This window comes from Peromyscus leucopus, chromosome 14, assembly GCF_004664715.2.
Source record: "Peromyscus leucopus breed LL Stock chromosome 14, UCI_PerLeu_2.1, whole genome shotgun sequence".
In the NCBI taxonomy this organism is placed as follows: Eukaryota; Metazoa; Chordata; class Mammalia; order Rodentia; family Cricetidae; genus Peromyscus; species Peromyscus leucopus.
Window position 1 is genome coordinate 75,840,586 of NC_051075.1, and position 22,628 is coordinate 75,863,213.

At 46.8% G+C, this 22,628-nt stretch overlaps 2 protein-coding genes across 9 annotated transcripts in view; one reads left to right on the forward strand and one right to left on the reverse strand.

Annotated features, from left to right (window-relative positions):
* Positions 1-11,888, reverse strand: part of Wars1 (tryptophanyl-tRNA synthetase 1) — a 51,189-nt gene extending 39,301 nt beyond the window's left edge. For 2 of the 4 annotated variants that reach the window (XM_037210839.1, XM_028858078.2), the window contains exons 1-2: positions 11,789-11,888; positions 4,498-4,671 (exon numbers count right to left, since the gene is read on the reverse strand). In XM_037210839.1, coding sequence (XP_037066734.1) covers positions 4,498-4,608 — 111 coding nt within the window. In that variant the 5' untranslated portion in view covers positions 4,609-4,671; positions 11,789-11,888. The other 2 variants (XM_028858081.2, XM_028858080.2) reach the window with 2 other exon arrangements.
* Positions 11,889-11,939: 51 nt separating this feature from the next.
* The window catches only part of Wdr25 (WD repeat domain 25), a 133,261-nt gene continuing 122,572 nt past the window's right edge, over positions 11,940-22,628 (forward strand). Inside the window, exons 1-4 of one of the 5 annotated variants that reach the window (XM_037210836.1) lie at positions 11,975-12,044; positions 12,986-13,128; positions 13,829-13,938; positions 15,341-16,166. In XM_037210836.1, coding sequence (XP_037066731.1) covers positions 15,369-16,166 — 798 coding nt within the window. In that variant the 5' untranslated portion in view covers positions 11,975-12,044; positions 12,986-13,128; positions 13,829-13,938; positions 15,341-15,368. The other 4 variants (XM_028858073.2, XM_028858075.2, XM_028858076.2 and 1 more) reach the window with 4 other exon arrangements.

Here is a 22,628-nt window from a genome sequence, read left to right on the forward strand (position 1 = left end):
AATAACCCCATGTTTACAGCTCACAAAATGGAGAAGATACCTTCACTGCGTAGCTGTCCTGCTATCTCTGCAGTCCTGGGCTCAGCACTTGAAATAAAAAACAATGTTTAACAAGTTCAATCTGCAGAATTATCTGTGGGCAGACCTGCCTTGCCCTGAAGTACACAGCAGTCAGTATCTTTTAATCACCGACTGTTGACAATTTATACTCTATCTGGTCTGATTCTGCTTGCTATTAGAAGGCTCTGGAAAAAGGAAACATTTAACCCTGTCCCTAGTCAGCCCTGAAAAACAGTGATGAACAGACCTGCTTGGCTTCCTGCTTTTGTGTAGTGTGGGCCAGAACACAGAGACTCCACTAAAAAGTGGTGCTACACTCAGGGAGACAGAGGCAGGTGAATCTCTGAGTTCCAGACTAGCCAGGGCTACACAGTGAGACTCTGTCTCAGAATGAGGGTGGGGGAAAAAAGTAGTACTAATTAAAAACATTCCTAAATGCGTTACTCAAATTTAAGGTTAAACTGACAAATATACCACTGCTAACCTTCCAAAGTAGGTTCACAGAAGAAATGATCAATCCTTGGGTTTTTTATTTACTTTAGGTTTTTGCTTCAAGACCATTTAGCCCAATTCATTGAGCCCACCTGGTGAGTAAAGGTCTTTCTGAATAATCAGGTTTTTGGAAATCATTTTCTTTCTTTACCATTTTTTTTTTAAACTGTAATGGTTTACTTGGATCAGTGACCCACGAAAGCACTGGAATGAATGTGGGGTGGACAGCAGCACCATCTGGTAACACAGACCCAGCTTTCTGAGAAGAAGGTAGCTGAGTGGAAAGCAGAAGAGGAGGAGGAAGCCAGGGAGACCCAAGAGTGGAGGCACCACGAGATCATGAAGTGCCTTTGCGGCCATTACACATGCAGACTGACTATGCTCCTGAAACCTACTATGCCATCAAAAGCCTTTAAAAAGGCATAGCCCCAAGGGACACAGAAAACATGAGGAGGGTGGCAGCAACAAGATCCAGAAGGTGCAATATTCAGGGGTAACTGACAGACTGAGCACATGAGAAAAACAAACACTAAGAACTGCTGGGAGATGGGTACTGACCCCACCTTACACTGTGAACTACTAGAGAAACCCAGGCATCATGAAAGAGTGGACAGTGGGCTTGGGCCTGTTTAGGAAGCAGTTGTTCAGTTCATGCCTGGGCCCCACTCTATCCAGAGGTTTCCAGGGGAAAGACAGTGGCATGTATATCAGAGAGTGCTGTACATAGCAGTGGGCAGAGAAGCACACCCAGAACAGCCCGAGACAACCAGAGACTCGTGTCCCATTTAGTGGAGGATGAGGCAGTCATTCACACTCCCCAGAGAGCAGATCACAGAGAAGCTGGTTTCTAAGGAAAGAGGTTAAGACTCTGAACCCAAAGATTCCCTAACCAAACCAAACCTGATGCTATCTGGGAAAGGGGCCACGCACAGATAATGTCTCCTCACACTGTGACCGACTGACAGCTGACAGTTGCCTTCAAGGCCTTGAGTGGATGGGCAAGAGATGGCACACATCTGAGATGCTTGTGATATGAAAGGGAGGGGAAAAAACACACACGGAGACATTGGGAGCCTCAAGGGAGCAGAGAGCACCAGGAAAACTACCATCAGTAGCTCAGTGAACTAAGGAGCATGCCTACAGGGGTGCTTGGGAGTTTAACAGGACAGCAGAAATGGAAGACAGTAGGAGGCTGAGGGAGGAACTATCCCTGAAAGAACAGGGAGAAATGGAAAGTAGCAGGCAAAAACTAAGAAAACTAGACGAGCATTTAAAAACTTAAACTCTGACTTAAAAACAGAAAAGAGAGCACCAAAGAGATCAAAGAAACAATATGACTTCTGAGAATTAAAGTTTGCAAAGAGCATTGGTCCTGTCCCAGGAACGTCAGAGCACTGGAATGAAAAGGGTCCTGATGTCCCTTGAGAGGACGGACAAAAGGCACCAACAAACAATGGTGACCGAGGCAGTGAAGCCTTCCAAGGGAGGCTGGGTGTGGTTTCCCATCACTCTAATGTCAGCAACCAGGAGGCAGAGGCAGGAAGATCGCAAGTTCATGGCTATCCTTGCCTAGAGCAGGTTGAGGCCAGGCTGGGCTACATGAGACACCGTGTTGGACAAAAATGAAACAAATAACAGAATTCTAAGCAAAAATTGCTTCCATCTCAGAACTGTATACACAGCTTAGCTATCAGTCAAAGTGTAGGGGAGGTAAATATATTTTCAGGCACTCACAGCTCAAGGTTGGTTCCTTTGCAAGACTTTTCCTGAACAATTAGAAGAGAGTAAAGCAGAGAAGATGACAACGGATGAAGACCCACTAATCCAAAGGGAAACTGGCACAGATCTTACAAGATGCCAAAGGAATTGTCTTTATACAGTAGCTACTGTGTGTTGAGATGCAACAACCAGGGCGGAGCCATGGCAGCCATGTAATACTTAATGTTGGGGACAGAGTCTGAGGAATGTGTCACTAAGCATAAACACCATCAGTGCACAAATTTAGATGGCCCACTAATTGATGTGACATTTTGATGCAATCAAGAGACTGAGTAAACATGGGTTAGAGGGAGTTTCTGCCAAGATAATATGGCACAAATCTTGCTGTTATTTAGTAAATAGATATACAAGCTTAGGATCAAGAATATACTAAATGCATAAACCAGGCCTGGACGTCTGGCCTTGAGGTTGTGATGCTCAATACTCATCCTCACATCGACTGGATTTGGAAATCACCCAGATCATACCTCTGGGTGTGTCTGTGAAGATGTTTCCACAGTGGTTTAGTGGATGACAGAAGGCCCATCTAGAATATGGGTAGTACCATCCCAATGGCTGGGGGCTCAGACAGAAGAAGGACAAAGTAAGCAGAGAGCCAGCATTCCTCTCTCTCTGCTCCCTGACTGCCACGTGTATCTGCTGCAGGCCTTCCCCACGAGGGGCTGGACCCTCAAACAGACTCTTCCTTTTTGAAGTTGATGTTGCGGGTGAGCTATTTGGCTACAGTAATGAGAAAAGCAGCCTGCTTCCTTAGCATGTGCCACGTCTCACTGTCCAGAAACAATGCCCCCAAACAGGAAATGAACACAACTATACAAAATTAACTTCACCACAAACATAACGCTGACTATGTCCACAACCTATTGGAGCCCTGTGTCTCTAAAGGCCAGGCAAACAGAAATTAAGGCAAACATTAACTCCAGAGAAAACAGATGGTGGGAAGGAAAGGAAAAGTACTCATGCTATACTTGATGGTTCAGCTGTCTATGTGTTTACATAGTGTAATAATGCCTGTACTAATAATGACCTAACTGGAACTGCAACATATTCCAGAAGACCGAGGGATGGGAAGGTGTGTGCAAAAGCAGGAATCCCTTATGGCCACAGCCAGAGTCCTAGAGTTGAAATTAAGAAAGGAGGGAACAGTAGGATGTAGCTCAGAGGTGCAGAGGTACAAACCTGTACAAGAACCGAGAACATCCTTGCATGTGCAGAACTGGGGAGAACGGGCTGGAAGGCATTGGGCTATTGGGGTCTCCATATCTATGGGTCCTGTATCCCTGGTCTCAGCTAACACAGGATAGAAAATACTAAAGGCACAAAAACGTCTTCCCCGTACTGAGTATGCACAGATGTTCATTTTGTCACTTTCTTCACTGTCACAGGATCTAGAAGTTCTCAGGAAATACACCCTGGTCATGTTTAGGAGGGAGGGCTAATTAAGGTGGGAAAATATACCCTAAATGCAGGTGGCATCGTTCCATGGAGAAAGAGAGCTGAACCCAGAAATTCATCTCCATTTCCTGACACTGCTCCAATGGGACCAGCTGTCTCACACTCCTAATTCTATGACTTCCCTGCCATGATGGACTATACCCTCAAACTGTGAGCCAAAAACAAGCTCTCTTCCTTAAATTGCTTTTGTTCCACATTTTATCATAGTAACAGACAGAAAAGTAACTAATATTCCTCTAACGATACAGTACAGCAGCCAGGTAGTGGTAGAAAATGCCTTTAATCCCAATACTTGAGGGGCAGAGGCAGTCAGATCTTGTGAGTTTGAGGACAGCCTGGTCTACAGAGTGAGTTCCAGAACAGCCAAGGGCAACACAGAGAAAGTTTGTCTTGAAAAACCAAAAAGACACAGTATAGCAAAAGAAAAGAAAGAAAAAAAAAATAGAGTCTCACAACTACTTACACAGAACCCATACAATACTAAGATGGCTTAAAGTATAGGGCAGATTATATGTGAATCCTATGCTGCTTTATGTGAGGGACGTGGGCATCACGGGTCTTTGAGGACCCGGGGACCAGTTCCCTACAACACAAAGGGTCTTAAAGCACAGGCAGAGCAACGGCACCGAACTGAACAGACTTTATAAACAGACAGCTGAGAAGGTGCGGAGGCGCAGGCGCATGCATTGGAGAGTCAAACAAGTCACCTACTTTTGGTGCATTTCCAGCTTTGAGGGACCTCACGCGTTCCCCTTGAGCAGCTATGCTGTTGAACAGCTCCAGTGGAGAGGTGCAGGACTCACCACTGGGCGTGTCCGCCATCTTCCAGGACCTAGGCTTGCAGCTGGCTAGTGAGCAGATGCGTTCAGCAGTTGAGACAAGACTCTGTGGAGAGAAAATGAAATGGGATTGAGGGCAGGGAGCCATGAGCAGATTACTGCAGCTGAGTTTTCTTCCCAGCACTCAGCTTTTCTTCCAGAAAAACGTGGTAACTGCTGAACTGTAACAGAAACTGGGTTACAGAACATTAATGTAAAGAGATAAGGAGAAAGTTGGAGTCATGAAAAGAAGCATCAATGCTGACAATGAGAACTGAATGCATTACTGGGAGGTGCCAACTTGAGGCCAGCAAAGGTAAACAGTAAGTTGGCACACGGTGATGTTTGTTCCCATTTAGTGCCCAGGAGAGGAACCCATATTTGCTCGGAATACCAGTGCGCTTTAGTAAGGCTACATTCACCAGAAAGAAAACACTCTGCAAACTGCTGTTTGTTCTTTATCTTTACTGCCTTGAGAACAAACTCTCAGGCCTTTGAGATATAAAGAACACAGCAATGTTCCACAATGTCCTCCAGCTGACCTGGTGCTATGCTCACAGCATGGTCCAGGTGGAGGATAAGGTCTTCTCTGCTCTGAGTTTTAGATCAGTAAGGATCAGGAGCCTAGCCATCCCACATGCTGCCTTACTTAAGGCTGGGAAGGTGTGCCTGTGACATCTTGCTATCAGTCATTATTTCTATTGACACTGGAAAGGATGGACACTGGGCCATCTGGAGTCCCTGTTGAGTCAGTCACTTTCTTATCTATAAAATGGTAACTCTATGAACTTTTAATTTACCGCAAAGATTGTTATAAAAATTAAAGGGAAAAAAGTGATGCAGGAACACACTGCAAACTATAAGCAAGATACAACTACACATCTAGTCTTGTTATTCCTGGGTTTGGGAGTGAGGGCCTGGGAGATCAACCCAACTCAGCTTCACCTGACTTACCTTAACCTGAAAGGAGCTGCAGGCTGTGATGGACCAGTAACCCTGACCTGGCACCTTGGTCTCAGTTCCTCTATGCACCAAGGTACTTGAACTCCACCAGAGCCTGTGACAGATCTGTCCTCCCCAGCTCATGGACACGGAAGCTCATGACTGCCAAGGAGTGTGCTCAATATTCTTGATGAGACAAGAACAAATGTCTCCTCATCTCTGATGACAGACCCAAGTAAGGATATCACCAAAGTCCAAAGTAGTGAACCAGTGAGTGTTGTGCACCGCAACCCCGCCCCCAACCAACGAGTTTTGCTGGGGGGATGATTCAACAGCAGCTCTATCACCAAGGCCCACCAAGAGCAGCATGGGTGATGGCTGGTGAAAGCTGATCACCTGGTGCGCACTGCACAGCTGCCTGGCGGCCCAGGTGGTCCGAGCCTCTTCTAGGAAGCAGAGCTCCTCTCAGTCTCTCAGCAGTCCTTAAATGAATGCTGGGGGAAGGGAGGAGCCTAGGGAATACGGTTAGTTTTGGGGATTTCCTGAAGCTATTAAGTTGTTTACTTTCTGAGTTTAATGAGTGTCCCTCCTGCAGGACAGGACCTTTATCCCCCTTCTTAGAACATACAGTTGTTTCACCTCCCTGCCAACATCCTGTGTTACAACAAGCGTCCCTGTAGGATGGAAGATTTCATCTGGAGGAAACAGTTTACAGAAGCAATGTCTGAGACAAGCTAGGACAGTCTCAGCCACTGTCCTCCACCTACCCACCTCTCAGAGTTAATGTACGGTGGAGATGTTTGTGTTTATCTACTTATTAAATTTAACACCACCATCTTCATACAAGTTAATAAACGCATTAATACCAAAACCAGGATGGGACAGGGGCCATTGGGAATCATCTCACCTGATTCCTAAGGGAAGTTCAATGAAAGACTGACTTGGAGAGCAAAGTCCTGTAGCCCAGGGAAGAGGAACATAGAACCAGGCAGTAAGGAGAAACTCCCAGGCCCTGCTTTTCTCTGGGTCTATTTGCTTGGGTCAGATAATAATAAATGCAATAAAAATGACTTCTAGACACAAAGGGTCAAGCAATATCCAGTTTGGAATTTCCCAGTGTCCTGGATGAGCAAGCTGTAACTGTACATCCTGTTAGCTCAGAGAAGCCTCAAGAATCTGCCTGAGGTTCAAATCCAGAGACTAAGTCAGGCTCTGGTCAGAGCCCATTCCAGTCACAGGCCCTGAGTGCCCGCTGCTCCTCCTGTCTAGGATGTCTCCCCCTCTGTGGTTTGGCTTCTGTTATTTTTGAGACTCAACTTCAGCTTTTCAGCTGTACCCAACCCCTGAAGCCCTGGGGCCACTCTCACCCTGTGGCCCTGAACATGCTTGTTCTACCTTTGTTACAGCACTTCCTGGGCTGTTGAGTGAGTTGAATCTTTAGTACAGTGAGGGTGTGCACCAGTTTAAAGACCATGTATTTCTAGTATTGGCTGAGTGACTCTCCTAAATCAGTAAGTTCAACCTTTCCTCTAGGCTGTTCTCTTACATCATCTTTGTAAGTGTGGGTTCTAGCTGGACATGGTGGTGTACACCTCCAATTTGAGCTGAGTAGGGAAACTGTGGCAAATTTTAGGCTAGTTTAGGCTATATAAGTAAGACCCTATTGCACCTCCCTCCAAACCCAGCAAACACAAAATACCAGTATTTGTTCTAGTTGAAGGTTGAGTTAGTCAGGACTTAAAACTACCTCTAGTTTAATGCTCAGGCACGGAGCCATGTCCTCTGAGCTCTGGGGAGAGCCAGGAAGACCACCTGGGGTCTCCTCCAGGTCTTAGACTTCTAGTTTGGGTCTCTGCCCACTGTAACATCTGCCCGGTCCTGGCTACCCCTGGACTTCCCTTTGCTTAGCCTGCTCCTCCACAGATGTGGGGCTCTGCAAAGACTACAATCAGTCGTGGTCACAATTACATTCAATTCCTAGAAAAAGTGCCAAGGAGAATGAATGAGTGAGCCTGGATAGCTAGCCTCTTCCCACCTCGACAGGATTGGTAGCTGGTACAATCAGCTAGGGGAACTGGACCTGCATTCAGGCGCCATGTTGTAGGGGAACACCTATCTCTTTAAGTATTAGAATTCTGACTTGGAAGAGGCACATAAACAAAATCTGATGGAGGGAACAACAGGTGAGATCTCTGCTCTTCTAATCACAAGGCATTCACTCATGCATGGTCACTATTTAAATCTTGTGTGTGTGAGTGCATGAGGGAGAGTGAGGGAGATCAAGAGACTGAGAGGCAATTTCTTGAGTGAATGCTCTAGGAATGATTGAGACAAGGAAAACAGAGCTACCGTCTTCCTTATTTCACAGTTACACACTTACCTGTGTATTGTATTGCGTGAAGAGCTCTCCCTATCCTCCTTTATTTCTGTTTGTTCACTTTTAGAATTTCGCTTAACTTTTTAGCCTGGAGTTCTTGAACCTCTTAAAGTATATCAACATTTGCACATTCATTGGATGTACACAGGTTTAAGTAGTGTCTAGGTTCAACGTCTTTATTTTTTTTGGTTTTTCAAGACAGGGTTTCTCTGTGTAACAGCTCTGGCTGTTCTGGAACTCACTCTGTAGATCAGGCTGGCCTCGAACTCAAAGAGATCTGTCTACCTCTGCCTCCTGAGTGCTAGGATCAAAGAAAGGCATGTGCCACCACCACCTGGCTGGTTCAACGTCTTTATGAAGGAGTCCAGAGATGCCAAAAGGTTAAGGATCACTGTCTTAAGGGATTATTTCTCAACTCCAGAAGAGAACTTGTGTCTTTGTTAAGGAAATGCTCTTTTATCTAACTACTAACACAATATGGAAGAAAGAAGAGATGTTATAACAAGGAAGTGATCTATTATCCTGTTACAAAAGTAACCAGATTTTAAAAAGTCAAACTGCCCAACCCAGAGCAAGCACAGCAGGCCTTTGATAAGAAACCTACAAAGGCTCTTCCACCCCTACTAAGAACTAAATCTATGGCTCATTTGGAAAGATGCCATTGTTCTGGACAAACGCTGTGGGCTATTAAAGAAAGTGGGCACAGTACAGTGTGAGCAGAAGGAATGAGAAGAACCTGGTCCATTGCTGCGGGCCGCAGAAATATATCATAAGAACTCAGCTGGTTATGGCAAAGTCACTACCTGGAGGGATCATGGAATTCCTCCAGAGGAAGCCAAATCCCAAGGAGTTTTTGGTGTTACTTGGCTTGTTATATATCAGCTGTATTCTGTTATGAAAATCATGTGTGCCTTCATAGCTTTCCCAATTGACTTTTCCCTAAGAAGGACTAACAGTGTAGACTGAGCACTCTCTGGACACACATTCCAGGTAATTTGGAGAACAGCCTCAGGGAAAGGCTTTCTCTGGAATCAGATATCTCCCTTGGCCACTTTCAAGGACTACAGGATACACCACCCAGGTGGACGCCCAACTGCCAAGGACTAACAATGATAACAACCCACCTGAAAGTCTCCTGACTTAAATTCCACAAGGAGACACCACCCAGGGGGGCGCCCAACTTCCAAGGACTAACAAGTGATAGCAGCCCACGTACAAGTCTCCTGACTTACAGTAAATTCACAGGTGGACACTAAGTAATAGTTTTACACAATTTAGCTTAGGCCCTTCTTTCTTACAGCCTTACTAACTTTATAGACCTCTAACTACTTACCTAACCACTTCTAGGAATATTTAGATAAACTTCTGTGCTAACAGCTATGCTCAGCCAGAACTCCCAGTTCAAGCCTCCCTGTATCACCAGAGGCATCTAGCTATACACAGGTTGCCTAGAGACTGAGCACACTTTCCCCCACCCTGCAGAAAAACGGCAGACAGCTTGGACAGATAGGAGCCACAGGAAAAAAGAAGACAGTTTTATTTTCTCCCATTGACCTAGCAACTTATAGATTTTTAACATCCTTTACCAAACACATTTAAGGTTATAGTTGTGCACGTAAGACCCCTCTTCTTAGATATTACCCATATTTAGCCTTTAGTTGATTCATTAGTCACTTCCCCTTTGGGTCACAAATGGTAATTAACAACTAGTGCCCTTCTTTGTAATTCTTATCAACCCTCCATTTGATCCTGATAGTGGACAATCACTGCCTGAGGAAGTTCAGGCTGAGTGTCCTGGGTGGAGGGGAGGATTGTGATTTTGGGGAGATATATAACTGTAAAGCAGGGGACACAGGGAAAAAAGAGAGAAGAGAATGGAAGAACTAGATGGGTAAGAACTTGAGAGGAACGGACTGAGATGGGGAAGAACTAGATTGAAGAGCTAAAAGAGAGGACTAGAGGAACGAGATGGAAGATGAAAAAGAGCCAGATGGGGAAGAACAAGCTGAGAAAGAGCCAGATGAGAGAGAAGGAGACTGGAGAGAAGCTGATGGGGGAAAGAACTAGATAGATGAGAACCTAGAAGGGAAGAACTAGATGAAGGAATTAAGATAGAACCTATAGGGGACAGTAGATAAATATAGAGAGAAATCAGGCAAGAAAGGAGCTAGACATGAGAACAGAACTGAAGCTGTGTATAAGGATGTTATGCCAGAGGTATTAAAGTGAATGGACTAAAGTACTCTGCGTGCGTAGACTGATTTACCAACCTTAAAGATTCTCTGCTGGTTGATAGAGCCTTCCTCGGACCCTGGGAGGGGACTATCGAGGGGCTGGACCCCCATAGTCCTCGTTAGTCCATAACAAAACCCACACAGGTAGGATCTACAGAATCTGCAGCCCGAGGGAAGAGGGCAGCAAGATTCTAGGGGCAGCTTGGAAAAAGGGGTAGCCTAGGAAAGTTTCTACAAGACAAAGACCTCTTTAGAGCAAACAGTTCTTTATACTCCTAAACTTGGGATAGATGGCTTATTTTCCCATATAAAGGCATTGAGGATAGAACCCAGAGCCGGGAATACGCCAAGCAGGCCTTCTAACAACTGAACTACATGCCCAGCCCCGTGAACACTACCTTAAAAGAGAAAGACATTAATTTACAAAGACAGACATTAGAGACTTGGTTGTCACAATAAGAATGCCAGTGAATGGCCACTGACCATTTAAGGAGGCTAAATCTGCCAAAAGCTCTGAAGTTGAGGAAAGTCAAGCTCTAAACGTAAACAGGCCATTGGGCACCCATTGCATCTACTCCTCAAAAACAGGGCATCACCTGAACTTGGGTCTACTAGATGAAATAAACGCACGCCATTCCAATCCTGACACAGGTCCTTCTCAAAAGTCTTCAGCACTTTCAGAAAAGGCAGGTAAAAACAGAACAAACTTCTGTTAGAACAACAGTAAGCAAGCTCCAAGCCTAGGTAAGTTGACAATACATACCCTTTCTGTGGAGTCCGTGGCCCCTGGTCACAAAGGACAGAGATGAGAATGCCCAGGCAGGGTGGAGGTATTTAATACTCTCCCTTTCTTTTCTTTCGGTTTCTGTTTTTAGATGAGTCTATTGTCTTTCTTTCCTGCCTTGCCCCACCCTTTTAGTTTCATTTACTTAGGGATTTCTCAGAAATCACTCAGGTTCTCAGAACATTTTGGCCACTTGACCAGCTTCCTTAATGAGCAAATCCAGCCAGTGGCTGGTTGGGTTGTGGGGAGGAGAAGGTTGAGACCAATCAAACTCTCAAGAGCCCCAAGCTACTTGCCATTGCATCAGCCGCCCCTTCTTCAGGTTGACCGCCATGTGACCTCCCCATCCCTCTTCCTCCCCCCACCCACAGCATCATTGCTATTGTGTGTAGTGTACAGATCAGCCTGTACATTCCCCGAGGCAGTCCTGCTTTGAAGCGGTGCACCGCAGGGGAAAGATAGGAACTCTGATAGATCAGAGAGGGCCGGCTTTTGATGTTGAGCAAAAGCTTGCTTTGAAACCACGGACAAGTAGCGTTACTTCTCTGCTCTGCTTCGGGTTCCTCATCTGTGAAATGCGCACCAGGAACCTTCCTAACACTTGGTGGAGGGGACTGCTGGCGACCATACAGGGCAAAGCCCCAGGCGGTGGGAAACGATGACAGCATGGGTGGGCGGCGCCGCCGCAGCCTCCCCGCCCCTTGCGGTGCCGGTGCCCAGAGAACAGCAAGCCCGGTTCGGAGCCGGGTCCTCAGGGCTCAGTGCGCAGGCAGTAGCCCAAGGCTCCGGCGCCACCTCGGCCTCCCTACCTCGCTCCCGGAGCGGCGGCCGCCCTCTTCTCACTTACCGGCCCCCGTTCGTACCCCACCAGTCAGCACCGCTAGTTCAGCTACCGGTACTTCCAGGGCGTCCGTGGAAAAACCCATCCGGCCGGAACAACTTCCTGTCCTGACGTGTCGCTATTGGCTGCCCATCCAGGGGCGGGGCATAGCCCGTCTCTGATTGGCTAAGGCCCCCGACGTCGTGGTGGAACGCGACTGGGTGGCCCGAGTGCAAGCCGGACCGTTGTAGGGGTGGACCAAGCGCTTCCGTGTGTATGTGTGGTGAGCCGCGGGCCCGGGCGGGAGGGTACCAGGACCTGGTGGCCGCGTGCTTCTCGCCTCATAGCGCCAGGTTCAGAGTGTCGCTCGCCTTCCTTTTCTTCCCATTTCTTCGTAGAGTGCTCTAAACTCTACCCATTACTGTTGACAGCTTGGCTAAGTTCTCTTCATCCTTCAAAACCCGTGTCGAGTGGTATCTTTTTGTTTCCCCTCAGGGATCTGTGGCCTCCGGGGCAAGATCCGAGTTTTAAATTCTGCCCACATCAGATCCAACATAGAGCTAAACACAGAGTAGGTAACAAGGAACTGTTTGTTGAAAGGGAAAATCCCGTCTCTCTTAACTTCCTCAGCACCCTGCCCCACCATCTTTCAGGCTACAAACACAGGTAGATCGAGGGTTCTTGGACAGTGAGCAAAACACACAGGACTCCCTGCCCCACATGTCTGTGTCCCCTTTAGCTCTTTAATTTTTTTCCTGCGGGCCTCATTACCTTTGCCTTCATTTAGTCTCTTCCTCTTGGTTTCACCACACCCCCCTTTCCCATGACATCTTTTGGACTTGGGTACAAAATAGCAACCTAAATTGTGTGCATTCCCCTTAGCTCCCAGCCTTCTCCCTTCACGTGTGTTTTCTTGAATCACCCTTGGCTCCTAATGATCGTCATTGGTTCTGTTGTTTAGACCCAGCACTGTGATCACCTTGGATCCCCCAGCCTCTCCAGACTGCCACACAGGTGTATTCCCTCTGAGGCCTGTCTTGGCTCCATAAGAACGTGCAGTCCTGGGCCCAGCTGCTCTACTCTTCTCTTCCTTTTCTTCTGTTGAGTTCACATGCCATGGCATCCGCTGGCTCACTCGTGGAGTCGGGGATGTGTTTGTCCCTCTCCGTATGGCTTGTGAGTGTGGTGCGTGAAGGTCATTTACTGTTTTGTCTATTGTTGCAGCTGTTGAATGAGTGAATGAGATCCACATGGAGTGGAGTGCATCAGGAGTCCAGCCTCTTGCTGGAAAAAGTCGTTCAGACATCTCCCATGCCCTGTGGAGCTGATGGACTACGCAGTCCTCTGATAGGCCGTAGGCCTCTCTTGTGAGTCAACCCTGCAGATAACTGCGTGACTTGAAACCTGAGCCTGTGACTGAACACTCTATAATCCAGTGGTGGGAATCTGATGGATACCGTGTGACAGGCAGGGACCAGGAGCTTGGCCTCGGATCCCCGCGGAGTATGGAGAGATTTTATCTGTGTGTAGTTAGTCCCCAGTTGCCCTTGGTTCAGTTGGAGAGTGTCTGGCTAGTTTTAGAAGTCCTTTTCAGAAGATGACTTTAAATGTGGACATTGATACTTGCCTGGATTCAGCTGCTGGTGGGAACAATAACCATAGGCATTGAATGATGACCAGACTTGTGTGGCAGTGGAGTTCTTAGATGAATAGTGCCATTAGAGGGACAGGTGTGGAAGGGTTTCAGTGGGGTGTTGAAACCTAGTGTATGACCTGGCATGGTGATGTATGCCTTTTATTCCAGCACTCAGAAGGCCGAGGCAGGAGGATTGTTGAGACTAAGACCAGCCTGGCTTATATAGTGAGATCTTGTCTTAACAGTATGGGGCTAGAGAGGCTCAGCATGAGGCTTGGCTGGGTTTTCTTTAATTTGGGAAGCTGGTCCATGGCATAGGCTTGCACTCTGACCCACCCGACCCTCTGCTGGCTGTGATATGTTTAGCATCCCTATTTTCTTCCTGCGTGTACTTGCTGTTCTCTTCATGATATTAAAATACTGCATTCTAGACCAAAACACCTCTTGCTGAGAACTAGCTGATAACAATTTGTGATGGCTCAGAATTCCAGGAAGAATTTTTAAAAGGAACTTCATTACGGTGTGAATCTGTGCACTTGAGGTGAGACACAAATTTGGATGCCATGAACAGCATTGCTCTCGACACACTTGGGTAGGTAGACTGTTGCCTTAGGATCCGACCCTGGGCTTTGGTATGCCAGGTAGGTGCTCTACATCTCCAGAAGCTTGTTTTCTCTCATTTTTCCCTTTGATTGTTTTTAAAGACAGGGTTTTGCTATGTATCCCAGGATAGCCTTGAAATCATAATCCTCCTGCCTCAGCTTCATGAGTGCTGGGCTCACAGGTGGGTGCTACCATACCTAGCTCATTGTTGTTGCTTTCTTCTTCCCTTTCTTTACTTTTTCCTTCTCCTCGTCTGCTTTGCAGTGCTGAGGGGCAATCCCAGAACCTTGCATGTGTTAGCAAGTATTCTTTCAGGGAGCTTCCTCCCCAACCCCACATAGGTTTCCATTTAAAAACTTACATGTTCTAAATAAGTTTGTCTACTGAATAGGAAATCCATTTATTTTTAAAAATTACTTACGTTTTTATATAGTATGTAATGTTTAAATTAGGGTAAACATACCATCTCCCCATGCCATCTCCCTAACATTCTACCCTTCCTTTCCTTCTTTCCTTCTTTCCTTCTTTCCTTCTTTCCTTCTTTCCTTCCTTCCTTCCTTCCTCCCCCCCCCTTTTTTTTTAAACATTTATTTATTTATATGGTTGGGCAATGGCATGCACATCAAGAAACACATGTTGAGGTCAGAGGACAACTTTCATGTAGGTTCCAGGGATCAAACTTAGGTCTATAGACTTGGCAGCAAGCACATGTAACCCACTTGAGTCATCTTGCTGGTCCAAACATCACTTATTTTTAATTTTTACTTTTTAAAAAAAGGTATGCTTTCTATTTTTAATTGTGTGTGTGCATATATGTTGGTGTGTGGGTGTGTACATGTAAGTGTGGGTAGTCATGGAGGTCAGCAGGCTGTTGCATCCCGTGGAACTGTTTTTGATCCTCTGAAAGAGTGGTACATCTTGTTAACCACTGAGCCACCTCTCCTACCCCAAAATCATTTCTTTATGTTGAAATATCTGAAATCTTTTCTGTTAGTGCTTTTGAAAATTCAGCCTTTAGGACTGGAGAGATGGCTCAGAGGTTAAGAGCACTGGCTGTTCTAGAGCTCCTGAGTTCAGTTCTCCGGCAACCACATGGTGGCTCACAACCATCTGTTGTGAGATCTGGTGCCCTCTTCTGGCAGGTAGGGGTACATGCAGATAGAATACTGTATACATAATAAATAAATAAATCTTAAAAAAAAAAAAAAAGAAATTCAGCCTTTATTCTTCATGTGTTTGTGTTAGTGGGGTTTGAAGTCTTATATTTTCAAGGTGACATTACTGCTATGAAGTACAGAACTATTTTCCCATTCACAGTTGTGACTCTTGATTTTGTTTAGTTCTAGGAAGTCACCTTTGTGTGTCTGCATGGCTTCACTGGTGGCATATGATGATTCTGACTCAGAGACCGAGACTGAGCCTGCCAGAAGTGTGAACTCTGAAGGTCAGATGGATGATGCCTCTGGCGTGACCAGACCTGCTGGGATGGCTTTTGCATCTGATACAGTGGATGTGACAGAAGAGGGGGCACAACACACAAAGAGCAGTCCTCATGAAGACCCAAGGGACCAACATCTGCCACTGCCTCGGATATGGAGCAGTCTGCCGGGATCTTGTCCCAGCCAGAGGCTTCAGTGGCCCCCAAAGGAACCTGATACCACCTTCCTCACCAGTGAGTCTCCTCGCCCTTCTTTGTGGATAAGCCGAGCTCCAGCCAGCCATGTGCCCCTGCAAGCTGCCTGCTTAAAGCCAGCAAAAGCTGCTCGGGATGCCCTCGCGTCATCTGCTCATTCTCAAAGCAAAGTTGAAAGCACCGCTAAAATTACCAGCTCTTCTCAGAGGAAAAGGGGTGAGGACTGTGTGGTTCCCTATACCCCCAAGAGACTGAGGCAGCTGCAGGCACTGAATCCAGAAGCTGGTGGGGGCAAAGATACAGAGCCTCCGGGACCTCCTGCAGGGTGTGCCCCAGCCCCCCTCAGTGTGGCTCCCACGGTGTCTGAGTTCATCCAGCCATATTTGAAGAGTCAGCACAGAGAGACTAAGGTCCCCAAGAAAGTGCTTTTCCACCTGCGAGGCCACAGGGGCCCTGTCAACACTATTCAGTGGTGTCCAGTCCTTTGTAAGAGTCACATGCTTCTCTCTACTTCCATGGATAAAACCTTCAAGGTAAGGTGAGGGAGAACAACTCGCAGTGGCTTTTCCTGGGTGTTGTACTGACAGAGTCAGGCAGTGGGTGGGGACAGGCTACATACTCCCTTTTGGAAATTTCTGTAGCTCCCTTTGGTACTTTTGAGAGAGGATTCTTGGGGCTTAGCTCAAATCTTTGGTCTTTCCTGCCCCACTCCTTTCCTTTCTCAAAGCTGCCTTGCCATAGCACCACAGTGTTAAATAAATTACAGTGTGCCCAGATAATAAACATATTACTTCATTTTATAATAATACATTATTTTAACCCAAGTATGCCATGATTTATTTCCTTTCCTGTTTTGGACATTTTATCACCTTTCAGTAGCACATTCCCATGAACCATGCTGCTGTAAGCATGCTGCTACTTATGTATTCCCCTGCCAGACTTGGTATTTATTTAGGGAGGGTCCTCCACAGCAGCAGTCCAGGCTGAACTGTAAGGTTTATGGCCCCCTACTCAAGAATAACCGAAGTATAAGAATCCCATTTCCCCATGTGCTCACAGCACTGAATATTGTTTCTTTTAATCTTTTGCTAATAAGCTGTGATGCTTCATCTTGCTTCGCCTTGAACCCTGGTATGGAATGATCAGCCCTTGAGTTTTGTTAATCTAACTTTGGAGACTTTATTTATTTATTAGCTTTTTTTAATTTTTTTTTTTTTTTTTTTTTTTGGAGACAGAGTTTCTTTGGTACCCTTGGCTGTCCTAGAACTAGCTGTGTAGACTAGGTTGGCCTTGAACTCACAGAGATCTCTCCTTCTGCCTCCCCTGTGCTGTGTTTAAAAGGTGGTGATCCAACCCAGCTAGCTTTGGAGACTTTTAGATCAAACAACAGCAAACAAACATGTCTGGGGAGACGGCTTGGTTAGTAAAGTGCTTGTCTTGCAATCACGAAGACTTGAGTTTGGATCCCCAGAATCCAGTAAGAAGTCTGGCATGGTGGCATATACCTGCTAGGTCCCTGGAAGTTCAGGACCAGAGTCTGGTCTACAGGGTAAAGTTCCAGGCCAGTGAGAGACCCTATCTCAAACACAAGGTGGAAGGCACCTGAGGACTGACATGGGGGCTGTCGGCTTAACCTCACATGTGTGCTGTGCATGGTGTGCATGTACACACACAGACACACACATACAGACACATATATACAGACAGATAGATATAGACACACATGCATAGACACACACACAGACACACTGAGACACAGACACACACACAGACAGACACATAGACAAACACAGACATAGACAGATAGACACAGACACACACACAGACAGACACATAGACAAACACAGACATAGACAGATAGACACAGACACACACACAGACAGACACATAGACAAACACAGACATAGACAGATAGACACAGACACACACACAGACAGATAGACACACACACACAGATACAGAGACAGACAGACAGACACACACAGATACACACACAGAGACAGATTGACACAGACACACACACATACACACACAGAGAGACACACAGACACACACACAGACACACACATATAGACAGATATAGACACACATGCATAGACACACACACAGACACACTGAGACACAGACACACACACATACACATAGACACACAGACACACAGACACAGAGACAGACAGGCACACATAGATACACACAGACAGATTAACACAGACACACACACACATACACAGACACATAGAGACACATAGACACACACATACAGACAGACACAGACACAAACACACACAGACATACACACAGATACTCACAGACACAGACAGACAGACATACAGACACACATACACAGAGACACACAGACAGATAGACACAGACACACACAGACATACACAGACACACAGATACACACACAGACAGACTAGACACACACACAGATACACACATACACAGACACAGACAGACACACACACACACAGGCACACAGACACAGAAAGACACACATACACACATAGACACACACAGACACAGACACACACACATAGACACATACATACACAGACACACACAGAAACACATGTAGAAAAGATGGATAGTTTATTGCATGTGATGTCAGAAAAATTACACATCTGTTTTCAGGGGATGCAGTGTGTGCAGTGATTTTTTTTTTTTTTTTTTTTTTTTTGAGATAGGCTATCATTGTGTGGCCTCAAAGGCAAGAGATCTCCCTGCCTCTGCTTTTCAAGTGCTGGGATGAAAGGCATGTGCCACCATGCCAGCCATGCGATAAATTTAACTCCAGTCTGTAATTCCAACTTCTGGCCCTCAGAACAAATAAGTTATAGAGGCCAAATACTGATACTTACTGAGTGGCTCCAAGTAACCCCTGACTAGCTGAACTATAAGCCTCCTGGGAAGAACATGGCTTCCAACAGCATGTACAGGGTAGCTGGTTTCTGCCCAGGTGGGCTTCCCTCTGAGTCTGACCAAGAGGGACTCTCATACCTCTGTCACATGACCACTGGAGAAATGTGTTTTAAAAAGCACATCATGTAGGCTGGGAGGTGGGTCAGTCAGTAAAGTGCTTGCAAATACCTGAGCTTGACCCCCAGAATCCACATACAATGTGGGTGCATATCTATAATCCCAGTGCTAGGTAGGTGGAGACAAGTGGGTGCTTGGGTCCTCTGGCCAGCCAGCTTAGCTTAGGTGGTGAGTTCCAGACTGGCAAGAGACCCAGTTTTAAAGACCAAGGGCGGTGCCTGTTCTAATCAGGGTCACTATTGTGATGAAACAGCATGACCAAAACAAGCTGGGGAGGAAAGGGTTTACTGGCTCACACTTCCACATTGTAGCCCATCACTGAAGGACATCAGACAGGAAAATCAAACAGGGTAGGAACCTGGAGGCTGGAGTTGAAGCAGAGACCATCGAGGAGAGCTGCTTACCGGCTTGCTTATCATGACTTGTCCAGCCTGCTTTCTTAGAGAACCCAGGACCACCAGCCTAGGGATGGCTCCACCCACAATGGGCTGGGCCCTCCCCCATCAATCACTAATTAAGAAAATGCCCTACAAGCTTGTGTCAAGTCGACATAAAACTAGCCAGCACAGTGCCTGAAGAACAACAGCTGAAGTTGCCCTCTGACCTGACCTTCACCTGCATGCTTACAAAATGTATGTGCACCTGCACATACATGTATGTACACATACCTCATACACATGCAACTATGAAAAAAAAAAAGACACCTATTGCAGAGCCGGACCCCATAGGAGCTCAGCCCACTCTGTCCTCAGCATTATCAAGACCACTTCTCTGAGTCCTTATATCTGAGATTATGTTTTGAGCCCCCGCCCACCAACCCAGGAGGCATTTTCTCAAGTGAAGAGAGGAGACCCAAGTGCTTCGAGGTGAGCTGTGTCTGTGGGTGGTGGTTTTAGACATTTACAGATCCTGATGAAACTCTTGTGTTTGACTCAGCAAGGCTGACACAGGGGTTCAGTTCAGTTTCCAGCTGGGGTCCTGGCTTCTCCGAGCCAGGCTGTGGTGCTTCTGCAGCGCTGGGCTGTGTCATCTGTGCAAGGGGTGTTCAGTATTCCTGGGGTGGCTCATGACATCCTTGGACCTACCCAGAGTCCTGGCCTCTCAGTCCTCCATCCTGAGAGCCTGGTGCACAGAGGCCAGCAGGGCATGGGGCCTATTTGAGGATTTCAGCTGGGCCCAGGCTCCTGGCAGTGTCTGGTTGACTCTGGAGTATACAGGATACCCCTTGACTTTGAGCTCACCTGATTGTTGAACTTCTTTCCTCTTGTGTCCTTTCTTCTCTAGGGTCCCTCCCCTTTGCTTTTTGCTTGGCTAATTTCTACTGAACAGTCAAGACCCAGCTCAGAAAGGGACCAATGAACAGTGTTTATCTATTCTGCGGTCTTGGGTTGGGCAGTGTGCCAGGAGCAGGAGCTGCATCGAGCCAGATGGGTCATGTTCTTCCTGTTGGGACCAGACAGTCAACAAGCTGCTTTTATAGCTAGCCTTCTGTCTTCCTACACTTACCTGTGCACTCTCCGCTGTTTGAATGTAGAGGTCCCTGCTTGGATGAGCCTGGAAGCAGGCTGGGCTTCTTCCCCAGCCCCCCAGTACTAAGGGTGAGGCAGCACTCACAGGGTGGAGGGGGCTGCTTTACAATGGACTGGCTCAACTGCTACTTTACGCCCTTGGCAAGGCTTGAGGGTTCTCTAGTGGCACACATACCTACATGTGCTGTATCCACAGTATCTAGTGTGCTCCTGGCTCCTGGTGGGAACTTAGCTGTGGTTCTAAAGTGGGTGCTGTAGTCATATCTCTAGGCCACTCAAGAGAGGGGAGTACAGACTGGCCGATGTGGGGAGCACATTAAGGAGGTGGAGCAGGTTGCTGTGGCTGTTGTGCCTTGAACCTATGATGCAGCTTTATGGAGAGATCAGGTTTGTCCTCTTGGATGCCTGCCTGCCAACTATCTGTGCACCGATGGGAAGAGGCAGACCTGAGCCCTGTGGAGTTGGTCTTCACCTGAAGCCCCCATTGACAGATCTGAACAGCTTGGTTCCCCTGGGTCATTACTGACAAGGAATTTTTGTTTCCTGAACAGACACTGTAGGTATCCTTGTTTTTTGAGGTTTTGGGTGATGGGGCCTTGAGTCCAGGACCTTGTGCATGCAGGCAAATGCTCTACCACTGAGCTATACACCCACCCCTTCCACCCCCATGATGATTGTGTGTGTGTGTATATGTGTGTGCATTTGTAGGTGGAGGACAGGGCAACCTTGGATATTGATCTCTAGGTACTCTTTTTAAGATAGAGTTTTTCATTGACTTGGAACTTGTCATGAGGGCTCAGTTGGCTAGCTAGTATGTCCCAGGGATCCTCCTGTCTCTGTTTCCCCAAAGCTGGTATTATAAGATTGTATGACTGCTTGGCTTTTTTACATGAGTTCTGGGGATTGAACTCCAGCCCTTCTGCTTGTAAAGCAAGCACAGTACAAGCTGAGTCATCTCGACTCCCTACCTCCTGACCATGATGGCTTTATTTTTTAAATTGTTTACTTATTGTATGTGTGCTTGTGTGAGGGCACATGCATGCTATGGTATGTGTGTAGAGGTCAGAGGATAACTCTGGGGAGTCAGTTCTCCTTCTACCATGTCTTTTCTGGGGATTGGGCTTGGTGCAAGTGCCTTTAATTGATGAGCCATTTTTTTTTCATCCCAAAGATTGATCAATTGATCTTTCTTTTTTTTTCCTTTCTCTCTCTCTCTCTCTCTCTCTCTCTCTCTCTCTCTCTCTCTCTCTCTCTCTCTCTTATTTTTTTTTTAGACAGCATCTCACTGTGTACCCCTGGCTGCCTTGTAACTCATTATATAGATCAGGCTGGTCACGAACTCATAAAGATCTTCCAGTCTCTGCCTCCACAGTGCTAGGACTAAAGGCATGTGCCACCACGCTCCATGGTGGTTTTTAAAGCAGTGTAGGAGTTGGAGCCTTGGCTCTGGGTGTGGTGAAGATGAATGTGCCAGGATTGGTTATGGCCAGGAGAGGTCGCAGTTGGCCTGTTTTGGGATGACAAGAAACCTGCGTTTAGGATGCTGTTGTATGGCCTGTCCCCAGGAGGCGTGTGGGCTGGAAGTGATGCTAGCTTGAGACTCCTTGGCTGTTAGGAAGCTTCAGGGAGTGCCCCCACCCTCTTGTCCAGTCCTCCGAATACATCCCAGGGATGGCCTCAGAGGCAAAGTACTTGCCATAGTTGATTTGGGTCAATACTGACTGTGACTGCTAGGATGAGTGTCTCCTGTTCATCTTCTCACTGAGAAGTCTTGGAAATGAGGCTTCTAGAAGCCAGAGGTGAATGTCGAGCTGGAACCTGGGCAGAGACTTTAGTAAGATTTAGTAAGTTTTAGCGATTGAGGTTATGTAAGTGGGACTTTGAGTAAGTTCAGAATGCAGGATAGTAGGGACCAAGTTGCTGTGATGGGAAGATGGATTAGGGCATGGAGGGGTCAGATGGGCACGTGAGGATGGAAGTCCTGCCCTAGGCCTGCAGGTTGGTGTGTGCTGAGCAGCAACTGCTTTTCCCTCCCGTGACAGATGTGGTCCATGGCCATAAACCAAGCCTCAGCTGAGTGTGAAGTGGTGGTGATTGTGTGTGCTTGCGTGGTCTTTATGAGCAGTAGACGAAGTTGGATGTGAGCACCTGGGGTAGGACCTGGCATGTGCTGCTGGCACTCAGAATGCTGGGGTCTTGCTGTTTAAGGATTTTACCCCCTTCCCTGCCAGGTGGTGGTGCCTGGCTGGGATCTGAGTTGAGAGAAAGGATGTAAGCTTTGTGGGGGCAGCAGCCACACCAGACCCATTTTTATATTCTCTGTAGCATCTGGCATGAAATTTGGTACATGTTAAGTGATCAATGAAGATTTAAAGACATTTTCTGGATTTTACTGCCTTGTTTTAGGAAGGTTTTTTTGTGTGTGTG